General features: G+C 56.1%; 1 protein-coding gene across 1 annotated transcript in view; it reads right to left on the bottom strand.

Annotated features, from left to right (window-relative positions):
- Positions 1-16,053, bottom strand: part of NUP210 (nucleoporin 210) — a 93,575-nt gene extending 77,522 nt beyond the window's left edge. Inside the window, 2 exon segments of the mRNA XM_018038268.1 lie at positions 305-441; positions 14,364-16,053. Coding sequence (XP_017893757.1) covers positions 305-441; positions 14,364-14,536 — 310 coding nt within the window. The 5' untranslated portion in view covers positions 14,537-16,053.

The raw sequence follows: 18,090 nt of genomic DNA, 5'->3' as shown, positions 1-18,090 counted from the left end.
ACGCTGCACAAATCTCTTCATTTCGAGTCACTAAGAGTTATTTTGGTAACAGATAACAACTTGGAAATGGAAGCCCCCCTCCACGGGAGGGAAAGCAGAGCATGGCACTGTCAGGAGGGACCTGGCTGGGTGCTCCTTGCTTGGTGACCCCCCACCCACTCTGCAGGCATCCTGCAACCCAACAAGAGAAGAGGAAGTGTGCCCAGCCACGGCTCCACAGCCCCAGCGGCCCAAGGTCTCAGTAGGGTGTCCCCACCTCCCCACCTCCCCCTTCCCCGCCAGGGCCAGGCCCGGAAGCCCTTACTGATGTCCTCTGCGAAGATGATGCTGGTCAGGCGGGCGGGCTGGGACAGGCGGGCCTGCACCACCGCCCTCCGGGAGCATTGCTGCTCGTCCAGGCCCAGAGGCTCGATGCTGGCCACCTCCGGCCGGGTTGACGACCTGCAGCGGGAAGATAAGAGTGCGCTCCCTGGAGCTGCTGGAGGGGCAGGGCTGCAACCCGAAGCCAGAGCTGCGGCCTCTGTCTGCCCCAGACTCATAGGAGAGAGGGGCCAGGCTCTGCCAGCTTCAGACTTGGGTGAGCTGGGCCGCCAAGCCCCTCTGCTGGGAACAGGCTCCACCCGCCCCGAGGTCATCCCACAGGAGCCGGGACACTTGGAAACACCCCTACGTTCAACAGTCCTGACAGGGTAATTCCCTGGAACTAGAAATAACTCTCAGTGGGGAAAGGGCCTACAGCCCCCAGGGAGGAGGACAGGCCAGGTACCCGCTGATCTCTAGGCTGGGTCGCGCGTATGGCAGCTTCCCAGACGGTCACCTCCTTACCCAACAAGCTCTGCAAACCCAGAGCCCGCCCACAGGAACCAAGACAACAGGCACCACGGCCCAGCACACTCAGGGCCAAGGTTACGTGAAGGTGGGCAGAAGGGCAGGTAAACATTCAGATGGACGGGTCCGCAGAATCTGTGACTTCCCCCAGAGACTCGGGCCTTGGAGTAACCGGCTGAAGGGACAGTGTGATGAGCAGGCACCCAGGGTTAGCGTGAGGTTTCTCATCTGAGACCTGGTGTAGCAGCAGTTCCTAGGGGAGCGAGATGCGGAGAGTGGGGAGGAGCAGAGTGGACGCTGCAGTACCGGGTGAGCATAGCCACTCGGGAGGTCAGGAGATCGATGCTGAGGTCAAGGTGCTGAGGTCAGGAAGATGGGGTGCTGAGCTCAGGGACACGGGGTACGGAGGGCAAGCAGGCATTGGAGGCCACAGGAAGGAGCTAAGATTTATTCTGAGGACAATGACCAGCCCCTGGGCCATCTTGAGCAGGTGAACGTTCTAATCTGATCCCCACTTTTCAGAGTGCAGTCAGGGCTGCCCTCCATGTGCTCCAGGCGGGGAGGCCCCAGGGAAGGGCACCCGTGGTCCCCAGGGCTGCGTGCAGCACCTTGGTGCCCAGCAGGGAGTGGGCACTCCCGAGTCATGGCTGCCACCCCCGCCCTGGGCTTTCACTGCCTGGAGCCTCAGTGTCCTGGGTTACTCAGAAGGAAACTTGTACAGTCTGCTGTTAAAAGGCAATGGTGTGAAATATACCCAACTGACATCTCCAAGTCGATGCAAGCCTCTCCAAGCTCAGCACGGACGCTCAGCCAGGCGAACACACAGCACCCAGCAGGGTGTAGCAACGCCTCTACTCTGAGAATGAACCTCACCCGAGGCCGAGGGAGACGAACGTCCAAGCCCCCAGGGAAATGCACCTGTGGTCCCCGCAGCAAGAGACGTCCCCCGAGAAGAGTACATTTCAGAGACCAGCGGAGACAACAAAGACTGAGCCCAGACAGGGAGAAGCGAGCAGGTCCAGGGCACAGCCTCGCCCCACACCACAGAACTGCGGCAGCTTCGTTGTTCCAAGGTGATTTCAAAGGGCTCAGACCTCCCCACACGTGCACAGAGGCTCACAAAACTGCTGTGGGAATTAACACAACATTGTAAATCAACTATACGTACCTCACTTTGAAGAAAAACAAAAACCTGACATGGAAACAAGAACAGAAAACACAGAGAGATCAGACCTGAGAGACAAGGAGATACATGTGACGGAGGGTGCAGCTTGGATCCAGGGGACCCAGGGGTAAAGAAGGAAGCTCAGTGGAGGCCCTGACGCAGCCCAAGCCAGCTAGAGTTTAGTCAGCTCAAGTTCCAGGGCTACCGTTTCCCGTTCTCAGCATTCCTGGTCTGGAAGGATGGTAACTGCAGGGAAGCTGGGCCAAGGCACAGAGGAACTCGGTGTTATCTTCGCAACTTTCCTGTAAATCTAAAATTGCTCCGAACTTTAAAACACGTTTCAATGACAAAGGGAGTGAGGGATGAATAGGCTGAGCACGGAGAATTTTTAGGACAGTGAGACTACTCTGTGTGAAACTCCAATGATACAGTCGCGACGCATTTGGCTGGCCACAAAGAATCAGCGCCGGCTGTGGACAGTAACGGCACACAGACCGTGATTGAGATAAGATGTCCACGCAGGTACAGCTTCCCAAGCGGCGCTAGGGGTAAAGAATCTGCCTGCCGTGCGGGAGGCCTGGGCTTGGTCCCCGGGTCGGGACGATCCCCTGGAGAAGGGCCTGGCTACCCACTCCAGTACCGTGCCTGGGAAATCCCATGGGCAGTGGGGCCTGGTGGGCTGCAGTTCATGGGGTCGCAAAGCGTGAGTCACAACGGACCACGAGCACGCGCGCGCGTGCACACACACAAACACACACGTGCAGACTCACCAATTGAAACAAATGCACCATCTGGTGGGGATGTTGATGGTGGCAGATGCTGTGGGGGGAGGGGGTATATACAGGAAATTGCTGTAATTTGGGCTCATATTTTTTAATCAACCTAAAACTGCTCTTTTTAAGAGTCTGTTTTTAAAAACAAGACAGCCCATTGTCTTCTGCTTCTAACTTTGAGAAACAATGTGGGGCGCCTTGTTCAGTGGCCCCTGGGAGCCAGGAATCCAGGCTCTAAATCCCTCCCCAACCCTGAATCTCAGGCTCCTCAAGAACAGGGATAACAAGCTCTTTTCGCGCTCCCTCAGGGCAGTGAATTAATCTCACTCTCCCAGTAAAGAAGTCAACGCGGATAAGAGCAGACTGCCCTCATTTAAGTCCAAGAGGCCTGGAGTCCTCCCACACCCAGGACCCCCATGAGTGGCCCCTGAGATGCCTGCGGCCCCGGAGCCTGGCCGGGGGCACCCCACCCCTCATCCAGGGCCTCCAGGGCTGCGGGGCTCTGCTAGGTACAGGGACAGCCCTAAGCCGCCCTGTCCAAGAGAAATACACAGCAAAGCACATCTAAAATGTCCTCGCTGCCTTCTTAAAAAGCAGTAGGTAGGGGCTTCCCTGGTGGCCCCGCGGTTAAGACTCTGCACTTCCACTGCAGGGGTGAGAGTCTGATCACTGGTTGATCTTAATTTTAATGATCCGTATTATTTCACCGCAAACATCCCGATCATCCTTGTGACCTGGGGGCCCCTGCATTTTGGACACAGTTAGTGGTCCCGGGGCAGGCCTTCAGGGGATGGAGAGCCCTGGGGATGGTGTCTAATCCCAGCCTGGGCTCCCAGCAGCTCTTAAAGAAGCCCCTCCTCTTCACACTTAGGGTGGGTACGAGGGCAGTAAGTGCAGCCTGGAGATAACACAGACCAGCCAGTGCAGCCGCCCACCGCCCACTCAGGACTGCAGCAGGGTCCAGCCAGCAGACAGGGGCTCCCGCTCAGGGGAGCTCAGGGCAAGGGAGCCACGGTCTACCCTCACAGGGAGCTGGGGTGCTGGAAAGCGCACCCCCCACCACCGCCCCCTCTCACCCCGCTCTAGGGCCCCACATCTGAAGCTGGCGGGCTCATCCCAACCACCTAGAGGGCGTAAGACAGGCTGGAGGGGTGTCTCTGTCCCCCGCAGAGGGTTATTCTCGGTTACCTTGGAGGAAGCTTGCAGGCCCATGTGCTCAGGCTGTGCCTTTAAGAGCAGAGAGCCCAGCAGGGGCCTGGTGTCGGGTGTCCGTGTCACTGGCATGAGTCAGTGGAAAAAGCACTTTCGAAGGTGCTTGTCAAGGGATTCTCAGGGATTCGAAAGGGAAGGGACCCCTGGAGCCCAAATTCATAGTGGGGACTGGGGGCAGGGGCTGAAGACTAGGAGCAGCAGCAAAGGGGGCTGCCGCTCCACCCACAACGTCTCCTAAGGGGAGAAAGCCACACACACAACCTGCTAACAGTGCCTGCTTCTGACCCCGGGAATACGGGTGTTCGCTGTGTTATTCTGCCCTTTTCTGTGTCACTCTAACTTCTAAATGACAGCATTTCCCCGTCAGCGTTGGATGGAACTTAGAGAGTCGCTGTGCGCTCATTTTACGGAGGAGTGAAGTGTTGACGTGACAGTGTCAGCTGTGACCCTTTGTGACCCCACGGACTGTAGCCCGCCAGGCTCCTCTGTCCATGGGATTCTCCAGGCTAGAATCCTGGAGTGGGGTGCCAGTGCCTTCTCCAGGGGGTCTTCCCCACCCAGGGGTCCAACCCCGGTCTCCCGCACTGCGGGCGGGTTCTTTACTGTCGGAGCCTCTACAGCCCCCGGAGTGAAGGCAGGCTGGTTTAGGGCCTCTCTGAGGGCCAGGGTCAGGACACAGGGCTCCAAACCCAAATGTGGATGTTCCCTGCCGTTCGAATCACGTCTCAGTCCCTCAGAAGTGCTGTGTCTGCGTCTCAGAGCTCTGGTCACCCTGAGAGCTGCCCGCAGAGGAGGCTGGCTCCCTCCTGGGCTGCAAAGGGAAGAGCTGATCCTGTGCAGTTCTGGAAAGCTGCTGCCCCCAGGACCTGGCAAGAGAAGAATCACCTCCTCCACGCAGGGAGGACAGGCCATCCTTCACAGACACGACGGTTAATCACCCTGCAGCCCGAGCCAGGCAGAGGGAGTGGAGATAAGGGGGGTGACAGGCAGGAGCCCCTTGTGTGCGGCAAACACAGAGATATCCAGACACGGTTCTTTTAAAACACAGAAGTGTGCTGGGGCCGTACGGCGGCTCATTTCACGTGTCAGTCTGGCTGGGACATGAGGTGCCCAGCTACAGGGTCAGACATTATTCTGGGTGTCTGAGGGTGTTTGGGGATGAGATTAGCACTTAAACCAGTAAACCAGTAAAGGAAATTACCCTCCCCAGTGTGGGTGGCTCTCACCCACTCAGTTGAGGCCTGACTAGAACAAAAAGCCCCCACTCGTCTACGCTAAGTCACTTCAGTCATGTCCGACTCTTTGTGACCCTGTGGACTGTAGCCGCCAGGCTCCTCCGTCCACGGGATTCTCCAGGCAGGAACACTGGAGTGGGTTGCCATGCCCTCCTCCAGGGGATCCTCCTGACCCCAGGACCGAGCCCGTGTCTCTACATGTCCTGCTTTGGCGGGCGGGTTCTTTAGCACCAGCGCCATCTGGGAAGCCACATATATATCTCCTATTAATCGTGGGTCTCTGGAGAACCGGAGCAACATAGGGAGGGCATAGAAGATAATGAAAGGGATTGTCTACCCTGCGAGCCCAGAGCTAAATCCTTCGATCCATCAGATCACTTAGCCCTCCAGCAGACATGTGTGGATAAAGCCAAACTGAGACTCAGAGAGGTTGAGTAATTTCCCCAAAGCCACACAGCCATGAGTGGCAGGGCCAGTGGTCATAGCTGTGTGAGCCCAGATCAGACAGTCCTCGCAACACACGAGTGCTTTCCCCAGAAACACACGGCGCCACAGAGCAGCGAGGCGCAGATGAGCTTTTAGATTGAGTCTCTACGTCTTTTAATTAGCCCACATTCATCTTTACTGTTTCAGGAAATACAAACCTATCAAACGTATGAGCTCCTAAATGTTAATATGGAGGAGCATCTCCAGTGTTCACAAAGGTAGTCATTTTGAAGGAAACAGGTCTAGTACAGGCAGGACCTTGAAGAGGCAGCGTGCAACAGCGGCTGAGTGGCTGCAGTTTGGGGAGGAAATATCAGAGTGCATTCCTGGGGCAGCTGTGAGGGGCGGGGTCTGTCCGTCAGCCGCCGTCTCCAGGGTATCTCAGACAAGGACCGAGCGGCCTCCACAAGGCTGGCCAGAGAGCTAAGAACCAGACCGTGCCCACGCTGCTTGGGGAGGACCCAGGCGAGGAAGGCAGGGAAAGAGGGAAAGACACCACGCGGGCCGCAACGGCTTCCCCAGCCTGACCCTTGTGGGCTCAGAGACGGCTGGGCACTCGATAGAGAAGACAGGGTCTGCGTGGGGAGGAAGGCGGGGACGCCCACGTGGGAACCAGCCCTAACAGCCAGGTCGTTTGGATACAGCCTCGTGTTTGCCAAAGAAGCAGGTTCAGGCTCGACGGCTTTTCTGCACAAGAGCCTTCCTCTGCCCCCAGTTTCTCTGTTTGCTGTTTCACTTGTTTTAAGTTTTCCGTCTCCTTTATGCTGGCCGCACCGTCCTTTGTTGCGGTGTGCGGGCTTTTCCCCAGCTGCGGCCCACAGGCTCAGCTGACCCGTGGCACGTAGCGTCTTAGGTCTCCAACCAGGTACTCATGCCCACGTCGCCTGCATTGGAGGGCAGACGCTCAGCCACCGGACCACCAGGGAGGGCCCTGCCCCCAGTGTAAATGCTCTGATGCAGCTGCTCAGAAAGGATGAGAGCTGCTTCAGCCTGGCCACCTGTCCTTCCGCGCATCTTCGCCAGAGGTCAGCAGGCCTGCCCACCCTCCCCCGCTCACTCGCCCCAAGGCCCGCAGGAGGAGCTGGCCCTCCCCAGGCCCCTGGCACAGGCGGTGCTGGCAAGATGGCCCTGTTCTCTGCCGAGAAGGTGAAGGCCTAGGACAGCAGGGCGCTGCCACACACCAGTTGTGTGACCTTGAACAAACAAGTCAACTTCTCTGGGCCTCTGTTTCTGCATCTGTACAATGGGAAGAAAAATGATACCTGCTGCAAAGGATTGGGGTGGCTTGGATAGGATGATAGACACCTTATCACAGGGCCTCGCACACAGTAAGCTCTCAAACTCAGGAACCAGGAGCAGGTGCCCAAATGAGCGCTTGTGGCCCTGAGGTGTTTGGCGAGATTCCAACCACAAGAACTTTTGATTTTTAAAGGGAGGAAGAGAACAGGGGTCCTTCTAGATTGTCATCACTGATGCCTCACCTGCCCATCCGCTTCCCTGAGCGAAGGGCCCCACCCCCAACCACAGACAGACATCCTCAGAGCCCTGGGTCAGAGCAAAGAGTCAGAGGTGGGTTTCCCAGCTGTGCTCCTTCCCCCCAGCTCCCCTCCCCCCGCCTTCCCTGGGCTTATGCTGACCCCACAGCCGGTCCTCCTTGGGGTCCCTATGGACTCATTCATTCAGGCACGAATCCATTTGTGTTGGGTTTTGTGCGATGCTCCAGGCACTTCCGAGGTCCTGGGAACACAGCAAAGCACCAGCTAAACATCAGCTCCCCGCTTCCCGGAGCTCACTTTTTGGTAGGAGGAGAATAAGAACAGACAAATGAGTGAGACCAGGGCTGTGGACAAACAGAAGCCAGGGGAGGGAAGGGCTGCGGTTTCCACCTGGATGCTGAAGGGAGCCCCACTCAGGCAGGATGTGTGAGCAGGAGGGGCCCCCACGGGGTCCCTGGATACTGCAAGGGCATTCCGGCAAAAGCACAGGAGAGCGCGAAGGCCCCGGGACCACGGCCGGCGTGACCCTCCGCCCCGTCAGACTCCCTCGTCCACAGTCCACGGCGTGCTCATTTCTTGCCCCTGCTGCACGCAGGTAAGACCCTGGTGCCAGCTTGTACAGATGCCCTTTACGAGGTCGACAGGCATCCTTGGAGGCTCAGATGGTAAAGAATCTGCCTGCATTGTGGGAGACCAGAGTTCAGTCCCTAGGTCAGGAAGATCCCCTGGAGAAGGAAATGGCAACTCACTCCAGTATTCTTGCCTGGACAATTCCATGGAGAGAGGAGCCTGGTGGGCTATAGTCCATGGGGTCGCAAAGGTCTGGACACGACTGAGAAACTGACACCTTCATTTCGTTTTGTTATGGAGTCTCTTCTACTCCAAATGTGCTGCATTTTCTGTTATAAGTGACTCCTGAATGCTCTGCACATATTGAGACCATTATATGGCTTTTCTTCTTCATTTGGTTGATAGAATTGTTTATTGTTGGTCAAGCAATTACACTGATTGGTTAGTATTAAACCAACCTTGCATTCCTGGGAACCAGCCCAGTTGGTCATAATCCATTACCCTTTTTATTTTTTTCTGGATTTGATTGGCTATTTTGTGAAGGAATCTTGAACTCTGGGTCTGTGAATTTCTTTTTCTTGTAGTATTTGTGCCTGGTTTGCAATCAATGTAATATTGGCCTCATAAAAATAAGCTGGGAAATGACTGTTCTTTCTCTTTTTCCTGAAAGCGTTTGTAGAGGATTTGTACTATTTCCTCCTTAAATGTTCCACAGAATTTACAAGTGAGGCAACGCGGGCTTGTAGTTTTCTTTATGAGAAGGTCTGTGGCTATAAACTTAATTTTACCAAATGTCCTAAGTGGACTGGAAGGCACCAAGGTGTTCTGAGAGCCCTCCCCCAGGTCCTGCACAGGAGAGGGGGCGGGGCACCCCACAGCTGGGGGAGCCTGTGGCGCAGTGCTGGTGGCCTGCGGCCATGTTGCCTCCTTTCCTCTAGAATTTCTCACCCACATTCCAGCAAGACCGCCCCCTCCCCCTGCCAGATCACAGCAGCTCCCGTCAAGGGCCCCAGCTGAGCAAACCCAGGGTACACACACCGTCCCCACCCCCAACACACACACACACACACACACACACACAGAGCTGGGTAAATGTGCACACGTGGGGACCCGTGTGCAGGGGACCCATGTTGGGTTTTGGCTGCCCAGCCTCTGCCCCCCTCCTCAGTAACAGCACCCAGCTTTTCTGTGGCTCTTCTCCACCCTCAGACCATGAGGTTCCGGGCACCCATGCTCCTGGGACACTGGGAGGCCTGGTCAGGAAGCAGTGTGAACCCTGGGCTGGAGGGGTCCAGACCCAGGGTGAGCCCCGACGGCAGTGACGGGGTTTGCAGGGCTGGAACTGCTGTCCAGGGAGCCCCAGGCAGAGGTCCAGGCCTAGGACCTCAGACCAGGCTCTGCTGACCTCACTGCGCCCTGTGTGCAGCCTGAAGCAAACGCTGCCAAAACAGAGTTTATTTAAACTTTACGTAACTTCAAAGTTTATTTAAACTTTATTTAAACTAGTGTGGTTTGAGTTTCCTGTCACACGCAGGCAACTCAGGACAGTCAAGCCAAGTGAAACCCCGACTGAGCTCTTCAAGACATGGTGTCTCATTTCATTCAAACTGCTGGTACTGTATTTTTTAAAAAAGAAAAAAAAATGTCATTTATTATGTGCTTATTATGTGTCAGGCACAGAACAAAACACAGCACAAATATTTTATCTGCCTCCCAACAAGCCAACTGAAACTTCCATACGATACCCACGGAGACAACAGCATGGATGGGATGCAACTTGCCCAAGGATACATTCCTAGAAACACCTCAGTGAGGTTGGTCTCTAGACCGCTCACCCGGACACCACCCTCCGCTCTTGTGATAAATGCCCCCAGATTGTTCAGAACAGCCAGCAGACTCCGTCTACCTGCAGTTGCCCACAGGAGCATCCAGGCCGACAGACCTCGGTGAAAAACGACTCCATGTCCTCAATTACCCCGACCCCGCTTACATCCTTAATCCTGCTTCTCAGCGTACCGTCCACTTTCCGAAAGCCCTACTGAAGGAACCTGAGTAAAACGGCCATTGATGAGAAGGCCTGGCACATTTCCTGGGCATCCCAGGGCTGAGAAGGCACAAGCCTGTGACTCCTCTTTGGTTTTTTTAAGTGGGCCTTCCCCCCCCCCCCAGTTTTTATTGAATTTGTTACAACATTACTTCTGTTTTACGTTTTGAGCATTTTTGGCCAGGAGGCATGTGGGATCCTAGCTCCCCGACCAGGGATCAACCCCACACCCTCTGCATTGGGAAGCCGTCTTAACCACTGGGCCGCCGGGAAGTCCCTGTCACCTGGCTTTGAACTTGGCTCTGCGCGGTTCCCTATCTGTGCAGTGGGTGGTCACCCTTGAGGTGTTTTGTTTTCAGGATTGAGTGGAGAGTAACACGCAAAATATGCAAAGGAATTAGCAGAAACGCTGCTTCTGCTCTTTGGCTGCCTCGGCCGCCCCCACCGGCAGGACTCAAGTCCCTGCCTTTGGGCCTGGGTGTCTGGCCACCCACCCACCGCGGCGGCTGCCTGGACACTGGTGCCTTCCCCAGTTCCCAGCCCCTCTCTTTCTGCCTCCAGTTATATCCAAGTTACCCTTTTATCATTTTCCTACTTTAATTTAAAAAAAAATTGATTCTTCTTTATTGAAAAGGTACTTGTTTTAAAGTACCACGCCCTTTAGGCCATGCCCTTTAGGCCACGCCCTGAGGCATGTGGGATCTTGGTTCCCCCAACCAGGGATCTAACCTATACCCCTGCAATGAAAGTGGAAGTCTTAACCACTGGACCAGGAGGGAAGTCCTGCAAAAGTATTTAAAGAGGAAACTGTATATCACTCGTGTAAACAGAAAGCCTATATCATTTGCCGTCCATCTGAAGCAACCATAAAAACAAACATGAGTCAAAACAATGTTGCTACTTCCAGGGATGGGGGTGAAGAAGGAAACGGGCTGATATCACAGTGTGTTAAGGAGACTAGAAGGTGGGTGTCGGGGCTGGAGGCCGGGAGGAGTTAGCGGACCCTGACTGAGTCTCAGTTTGGGAAGATGAAAGAGTTCTGGAGATGATGGCGGAGATGGCTGTACAACATGAACATAGCTGACGTCACCGAGCTGGACTCTTAAAGATGCTTACTTTAATGATATGTGTATTTCACCAATTTTTTTTTCTAAAGAAAAAATAGAAACACGTTGGCGCCAGAAATGAAATTTATCTTCAGGGTGTCTAACCGGACACGGGAACCCAAGGACAGGGGAGGTCAGGAGCGGAGAAAGGAGAAGTAATGGCTGTGCAATGAAGAGGTGGGTGTGGGCAGAGGAAGACACAGCCCCCTCCACCCACTGGCTAACCGCCCCCCAACACACACACAGAGGCAGGGCTGACAGGGCGGAAGTCACCGCGAGAGCAGAGTGGGGCGAGGGTCAGGGACAGGCAAGGGGAGCAGGAAGAAAACCACCCGGGAAGCAGGTAAACACACTTGCCGTCACCTCCTTCTGCGGGTCCGGGAGGGGGGACCCGAGCACCCATGGGGGAGCCAGGACCCGTGGGCCGGGGTGGGGGTGGGGCCACAGCCAGGCCCCGGTCACCAGCCCAGCAACCCACTCCAGTACTCTTTCCTGGGAAATCCCATGGGCAGAGGAGCCTGGCACGCTACAGTCCATGGAGTCCTAAACAGCTGGACACGACTCTCCGACTGAGCGTGCACCCAAGCAATGACACGAAATATCAAAAAAGAACCAGGAACTTGTCACAAAACCAGCAATACTGGTGCGACGGGAGGGGTTCAGTCAGGTCTGGCCAATTAGCCAGAGGCTGCACATCCCCAAAGAGGGTGGGTCAGAAGGCACCGTCCCCTGTCCCCTGCCCCCTTCCGTGGGCTCCTGCCCGATGGAGACCCCCACTCAGTCCCCCAGAGCACCGGCCTCCCGAGGCTCGCACTGATGTGTGCACAGTTTTGACTTGATTTCTATAGCTCTCCTCACCTTAAAATTGCCTGAGTGTTTGATGCTATAAAATCAAGAAACAGGGAAAGGAAACTGAAAGCCTCTGGCTCAGGTGTGCAATGATCCAGAAAACTGGGAGCTGGGCTGAAAATGCAAAGGTTGGGCAAACACTCCCCCAGGGTCCAGGGGCGTTTTCACGCTCTCTGTTCTCCACCTCACAGACTTCACAGTGACCTCCTCGGGTGAAGAAGTAGGCGGATAGAAAGCTTGCCTGCACACCCACTCTTAAAGTTCCAGGAGAGACTCTTCAAAAACTAAAACAACACCTGACTGGGCTAGGAAGAGAAGACTGAAAACAAACATTTCCAGCGCTTGAAGAACAGAAGCTTTTCCTGTGACGTTAAGGGAGAAGTCACAGCACCAAATACCTCTGAGACACTTAAGCAGTCACACATTTGCAAAAAAAAAAAAAAAGACTACGGATCAGATTCAAAACAAGTTATAAGGTACTTAGCACTCCCCTGGTGCATCACAGATTAGGCATTTTTTGTTGTTGTTTTTTCCCCCTTCCTCCTAAGAAGCTAGATAAGTAAATTAAAATCCATCAGTTTTTCCAAAAACAGCAGTTAGGGGGGAAGAAAAAAAAAACAGTTGTTACTTCAAAAACAAAAAACACAGCTCTAGAATCTCAGGAAGCTGCACACAAGGACACCCAAGGGGGCTCATCTGAAGCCAGCTGTTTGTAATAGTCGGCTTCCTTTTCCTTGTTCCCATATCAAGAGAAGAGACAACCTCAACCAGAGAAGGAGCACAGTCTCAGGCCAAGTCTGGGCTGACAGCTGATCCCCCAACACCAGTCAGGGCCCTGGACAAGGATGCAGAAAAGTCAGAGCGAAGCTCAGCCTCTGATACCAAGCCGGAAATACGACCCACCAGGTGCAGAAGGCACTAGGCAGAAAATGCGTTCGGCTAACTGCACCGTCATTTCAGGAGGCGACCTTCAGAAATCAAATTGGCACTAGCAATGCATGCAGGGGGCTCAGTGGGTGAAGAATCTGCCTGCAATGCAGGAGACGCCAGTTCAAGCCCTGGGTTGGGAAGATCCCCAGGAGGAGGGTTTGGCAACCCACTTGAGCCTTGCTGCCTGGAGAATGCCATGGACAGAGGCGCCTGGCGCGCTACAGTGCATGGGGTTGCAAAGAGTCAGAGACGCCTGAAGTGACTCAGGAGAAAACAGTCGGAGCCCCAGCAGCATGCTCTCTCGATATCCACGGACCACTGGCCCCGCAGACTTAACACACACTGGACTCTGTAATGCAATCACGCTTGTTACGGTCTAGCCTGGAAACAAGCAACCAAAGAAAGGAGCGGGGTGTAGCGTGTGGGCGGCACCCCTCCCTTTCATCTGCAGCAAGGTGGCAGGGAGGTGTGGCAGGGCCTCCGCCACACCCAGCACTCAGCGCCCCGCTGGGAATGAATCTCCTGCGAGTGGAGGCCACCACAGGCCGCCTTCTTCTCCATCCGAGGGATGGAGCAGCTGGACCGCATCGCCCAGCCACCTTGGGGTGAGGTGGACCCCTAGTCTCATTAGCTCCTGGGCTTCCCAGATCACACCCCCACAAGGTGCAGAATTCCTGAGCCCCCAGCAAGCTAGGCATCCAGGCCAGCCCTGCTCTGCGGGCAACCTGGGGTGAGCCACCAACCATTCTTTTGCATCTTCCATCTGTAACGTAGCTGTGAGTGTTAGTCGCTCGGTCCTGTCTGAGTCTTTGTGACCTCAGGGACTGTAGCCCACCAGGCTCCTCTGTCCATGACATTCTCCAGGCAAGAATACTGGACTGTGTTGCCATTTCTTTCTCCAGTGTAGGTGTATCATGTGTTAAAAACCAAGGGTTTGTCCGAAAGATCTCTCATCAAAGGCTTACATTCCTTCCCAAGACGCTGCACTGCTGACTCAGCTCCCGCGCACACCTTCCCGGCTTCCCCACAAGCCGGGTTCCCACACCAGGCCGGCGCCAGGAACGAGTCACCAAACAGACTCCAGCGAGCTGCCTGCGTCCCCATCCCAGGGCTCTGCAGGGCGCCGACTACCCCTCCCGGAGCCTGAAGGAGAACGGAGTGCGACCACGTGGACGCGCATCCCGGGCCGGCAGCTCTCCTCTGTGACCCTCTCCCCCAGCAGAGGGTCCCTCCGGAAGCCCCGGACCGATAGGCCTTCGGAGGCCCTCAGCCGCGCCCGCCAGACGCCCTCCGCGAGTGCAGCCTACCGCTGGGCTCCCGGCCGCAGCCCCGCGCCCGGCAGGCCCCCTCCTGCGCGACGCGCCGCGGCCCGGGCGGCGCCATGCGCAGTGGCGGCGACCCGCGCGCACGGCGCCGGGTCACGAGCGGCCAGTAGCCGGGGCAGGGGCCGATCGGCCGCCAGCCCGGGGCCCGAGCGCGCGCCGGCGCACCTGCTGCGCGGGCCCGCGGGGGAGCGCGGCTCCCCGCCTCCCGGCCCGGCCCGAAGGCCGCGCGCCGCAGGCCCCGCCGGGACCTGCCCGGGGCCGCGGCCCTCTCCCCGCGCCCGCGCACCTGCAGCGCGCCCGCCCGGCCGCCCGCGTCCCAGGCCCGCGCCGGGCCGGCTCCTCACCAGCGGTAGCAGCCCTCCGAGGCCTCCAGCGTGAAGTTCACGCGCGTGGCCCGCGTGAAGGGCAGCAGCACCTTGGGGATGTTGAGCTTGGCCGCCAGCGCGCCGGGTCCCAGCGCCAGCAGCCCCGAGAGCAGGAGCAGCTGCGGCCGCAGCCCCCGGCCCCCAGCCGCCATCCTCGCCGCGCGTCACCTCCCGCGACCCGGTGCCCGGCGGCCCGCGCGCTCCCCTCGCGCCCTCCGTCCCCGGTCGCGCGCCCGGCCGGCAGGTGATAAGCGCGGGAGGGAGTGGGGCGGGGCGAGGGCCGCGGCCCGGGGCCACTTCCTGGGCCCCGGCGGGACCTGAGCGCGGGAACTGAAGGGGCCGGGCTCCCAGCCGCAGCCCCGGGCCCTGCGGGGCGGAGCGAGGGGCTGGGGCGCGCCCGGGGCCCCGCGGGGGGTGGGTGAGTGGGACGGGGCGTGCGCCCGAGTCACCGCGGGCAGGGCGAGTACGGCGCCGGCCTGCAGGACGCCGTCGACCACGCGGGAAGCGCTGCACGGTTTCCCGGCCTCCACGTTCGGACCCCTGGTTTCAGACTCCTCTCTGCCACCCGCAGCCATTCACTGGGCCCCAGGCAGCGCCCCGCCTGGCCAGGGCCCCACAAACAAGTCGGCCAGGCTCCTGAGACCTCGAGCTTGGTCGGAGGAGACCCCCATCAACACGCGAAGGAACGGGCTCCCAGGAAATCCGGAATGTGTACGCATCCTGGCCTGGGCATCCAAAAGAGGCGCCCAGTTCCGCAAGTACGAGCCACCTGCTGAAGACCTGGACCCTTCTATCTCCCCCAGGGAGGCACTGTGATCCCCAGTTTTCGAGGAGAAACAAGGTGAGTTGGCCTGAAGGCCGCTCAGCCACGAAGGACAGCGCCGAGGCTCTCAGCCCCCAAAGCCCTGTTCTCTGCGCTGCACCCGCTCTCTTCCTTCCGGAAGCCATGGGAGGTTACTCAAAGGGCAGATTTAGGGGCTGACACCGCCAGAGCACACTCTGCCGGGCCTCTGCCCTCAACCGCGCGCGACAGGGAACGCTCAGCATCAGTGAATTCTGGGCGCAGAAGCCTTCGATCTTAAATTCAATCTACAGCTTGTGTCCTGGGTTTGTAGTTGTCTTTGTCCAGACTTACAGGAGGAGAGGGCTCAGCATGTACCCTACTCCCAGTTAAGATGATAATCCGCTGCGCGGAGGGGAGGCCCCAGCTTAGTGGGAGGTCAGGAAAGGGCGGAGCAAGTGCCCAGGGGCCCCGGTGTGAAGGGTCCAGGAAGTGTGCCCTGAATTGTAACCGGGAGGCCCCTTGCTCCCCTGGAGGAGGGCATGGCAGCCCACTCCAGCATTCTTGCCTGGAGAATCCCATGGACAGAGGAGCCTGGCGGGCTGCAGTCCACGGGGTCGCAAAGAGTCGGACAGGACTGACAGACTCAGGCCCCCTGACGACCCTGTCTGAGGGTGGAGGGAGAGGCTGAACTTCAGTCCTGCTGGGAAAGGCTTCTGGGAGGAGGTAGCCCCTGTGTTGGGCAAAGACATCTCACTGGGTCTCAGAGAGGCCCTGATGGCCTGTCCCTCAGGGGCCAGCCAGCTTTGTGACAGTAGGGAGGAATGTTTGGGGATCACCCTCAAAGCCTTTCCTGGCAGCTCAGATGGTAAAGAGCCTGCCTGCAGTGTGGAAGACCCAGGTTCGTTCCCTGGGTCTGGAAGATCCCCTGGAGAAGGACATGGCAACCCACTCCAGTATTCTTACCTGGAGAATCCCATGCCTGGAGGAGCCTGACTGGCTGCAGTCCATGGGGTCACAAAGAGCTGGACTCGACTGAGCTATTTCACTTTCACTTCCACTCAAGGCCTAAAGGCAGAGAGAGCTCTGTGAGCTGGGCTCTTCCCTGTGTGGAGACGGGCTCTGGGAGGGGAAATTCCAGGGGGCTCTCTTATGTAAAGAAATGAGAGCTGTATGAAAAAAAACAGCCCCAGAGTGGGTGTCTGTGAGGAGTTCTTAGTGTTCTTGTTTGAGTGTTTTATTGATTTGTTTTTTTAGTAAATAACGGATGGTTTAAGCTAAAAAGGCTGAAAAGAGCTCATAGTAAAAATGACTCCCCCCTTCTCCCCCTCACCCAGTCCCCTTCCCAGAGGCAGTGTTTTCTGGTTGGGTATGCTTCCAGACAGATTTTATGCATATATAAGCAAATACATGTGTGTGTACATTTGAAATTCATGATGTACCTCGTCATGTTCCAATCTGCCCAGTTAAATTGGCAAACCAGGAGCCTTGCCCAGCAGATAAGTAAATACAAGGAACTCGGCAGGCCATTGGGGATCTTAAGCCCGTCTGGTCCATGGGCAGCATGAATCCCTGTGACCCCACCTTTCCAGATCTTCTGATTATTGAGGAGAAATCAGTGATGTCAATTTGTAGAGAAAACATCTTGACTGTAAGTGAATGTAATTTATCTTGGACATTTATCCCAGGAAAATGAAAGCTTAGTTTTCGCAAAAGCCCATACATACAGTGTTCAAGGCAGCTTTCTTCAGAACAACCCAGCACTGAAAACAGCATAGGAGTCCTTCCATGGGTGATGGAAAAACAGACTGGTCAGTCGACACCATGAAATGCTACTTGGCAACAAAGGAAAACAACTGATACACTCAGTAACTCGAATTCAAAGGAAATTATGCTGAGTGGAAAAAAGTCAATCACAAAAGGTTACATATGGCATAATTCCACTCATATAACATTCTTAAAAATGGCAAAATTATAGAACTGGAGAACAGGTGAGTACTTGACGGGGTGAGAGTCAGACAGGGGAGGGGATGGTGGTGACGTGGCTGTGAAATATGAAATCTTTGTGAGGACGGAAATGCGTCTTGACTGAGAAAAAGTGAATGTGTTAGTAGCTCAGTGGTGTCTGACTCTGCGACCCCATGGATTGTAGCCCGCCGGGCTCCTCTGTCCATGGGATTCTCAAAGGCAAGAATACTGGAGTAGGTTGCCAGCCCATCTCCAGGGGGTCTTCCCAACCCAGGAATTGTAGCTGGGTCTCCTGCTCTGCAGGGTAAATCCTGGTTACAATATGTCCTATTGGTTTTTCCTAATTGACACATTGATTTATCGGTACAATGTTGCCTTAGTTTCGGGTATACAGCAAAATGGTTTGTTTTTTTTTTCAAATTCTTTTCCATTATAAATTATTACAAGATATTGAAAGTTCCCTGTGTGTCCTATAGTTCTGCAAGAAGTCACCATTGGTGGGGGGGGGGGGGCCGAGGAGAGGGTACACAGGATCTGTCTTAAACATGTCTCTGTCTGTGTCTTAAAACTGCATGGGAAGGACTTTCCTGGTGGTCCAGTGGCTAAGGCTCCAGGCTTCCAACGCAGGGGACCCGGGTTCCATCCCTGGTCAGGGAACCAGATCCCATGTGCCACAACTAAGACCCAGCCCAGCCAAATACACAAATAAACATTACAGAAAGAGTTGCATGTGAATCTATAATTACCTGGAAAGAAGAAAGTTTCATTATGCAAAGGGAAAAACAAACACACAAACAGGCCTAACAGAATAACCTCGGCTGACACAGCTTGTTGGCCACCCGTGCGCTCGCCTTAAGGCAGTCAGGAAATTTCCCCTGAGGAAACCAGCCAACAGGAAGCAGCAAAATGATGGACAGAACATTCCCCTTCCCTCTTTCTTTGGTCCTTAGTCCTGCC

Source organism: Capra hircus, chromosome 22 (genome assembly GCF_001704415.2).
Source record: "Capra hircus breed San Clemente chromosome 22, ASM170441v1, whole genome shotgun sequence".
NCBI lineage: Eukaryota > Metazoa > Chordata > Mammalia > Artiodactyla > Bovidae > Capra > Capra hircus.
The sequence above is the reverse complement of the archived record's forward strand: the minus strand, read 5'-3'. Positions and strand labels throughout refer to the sequence as shown.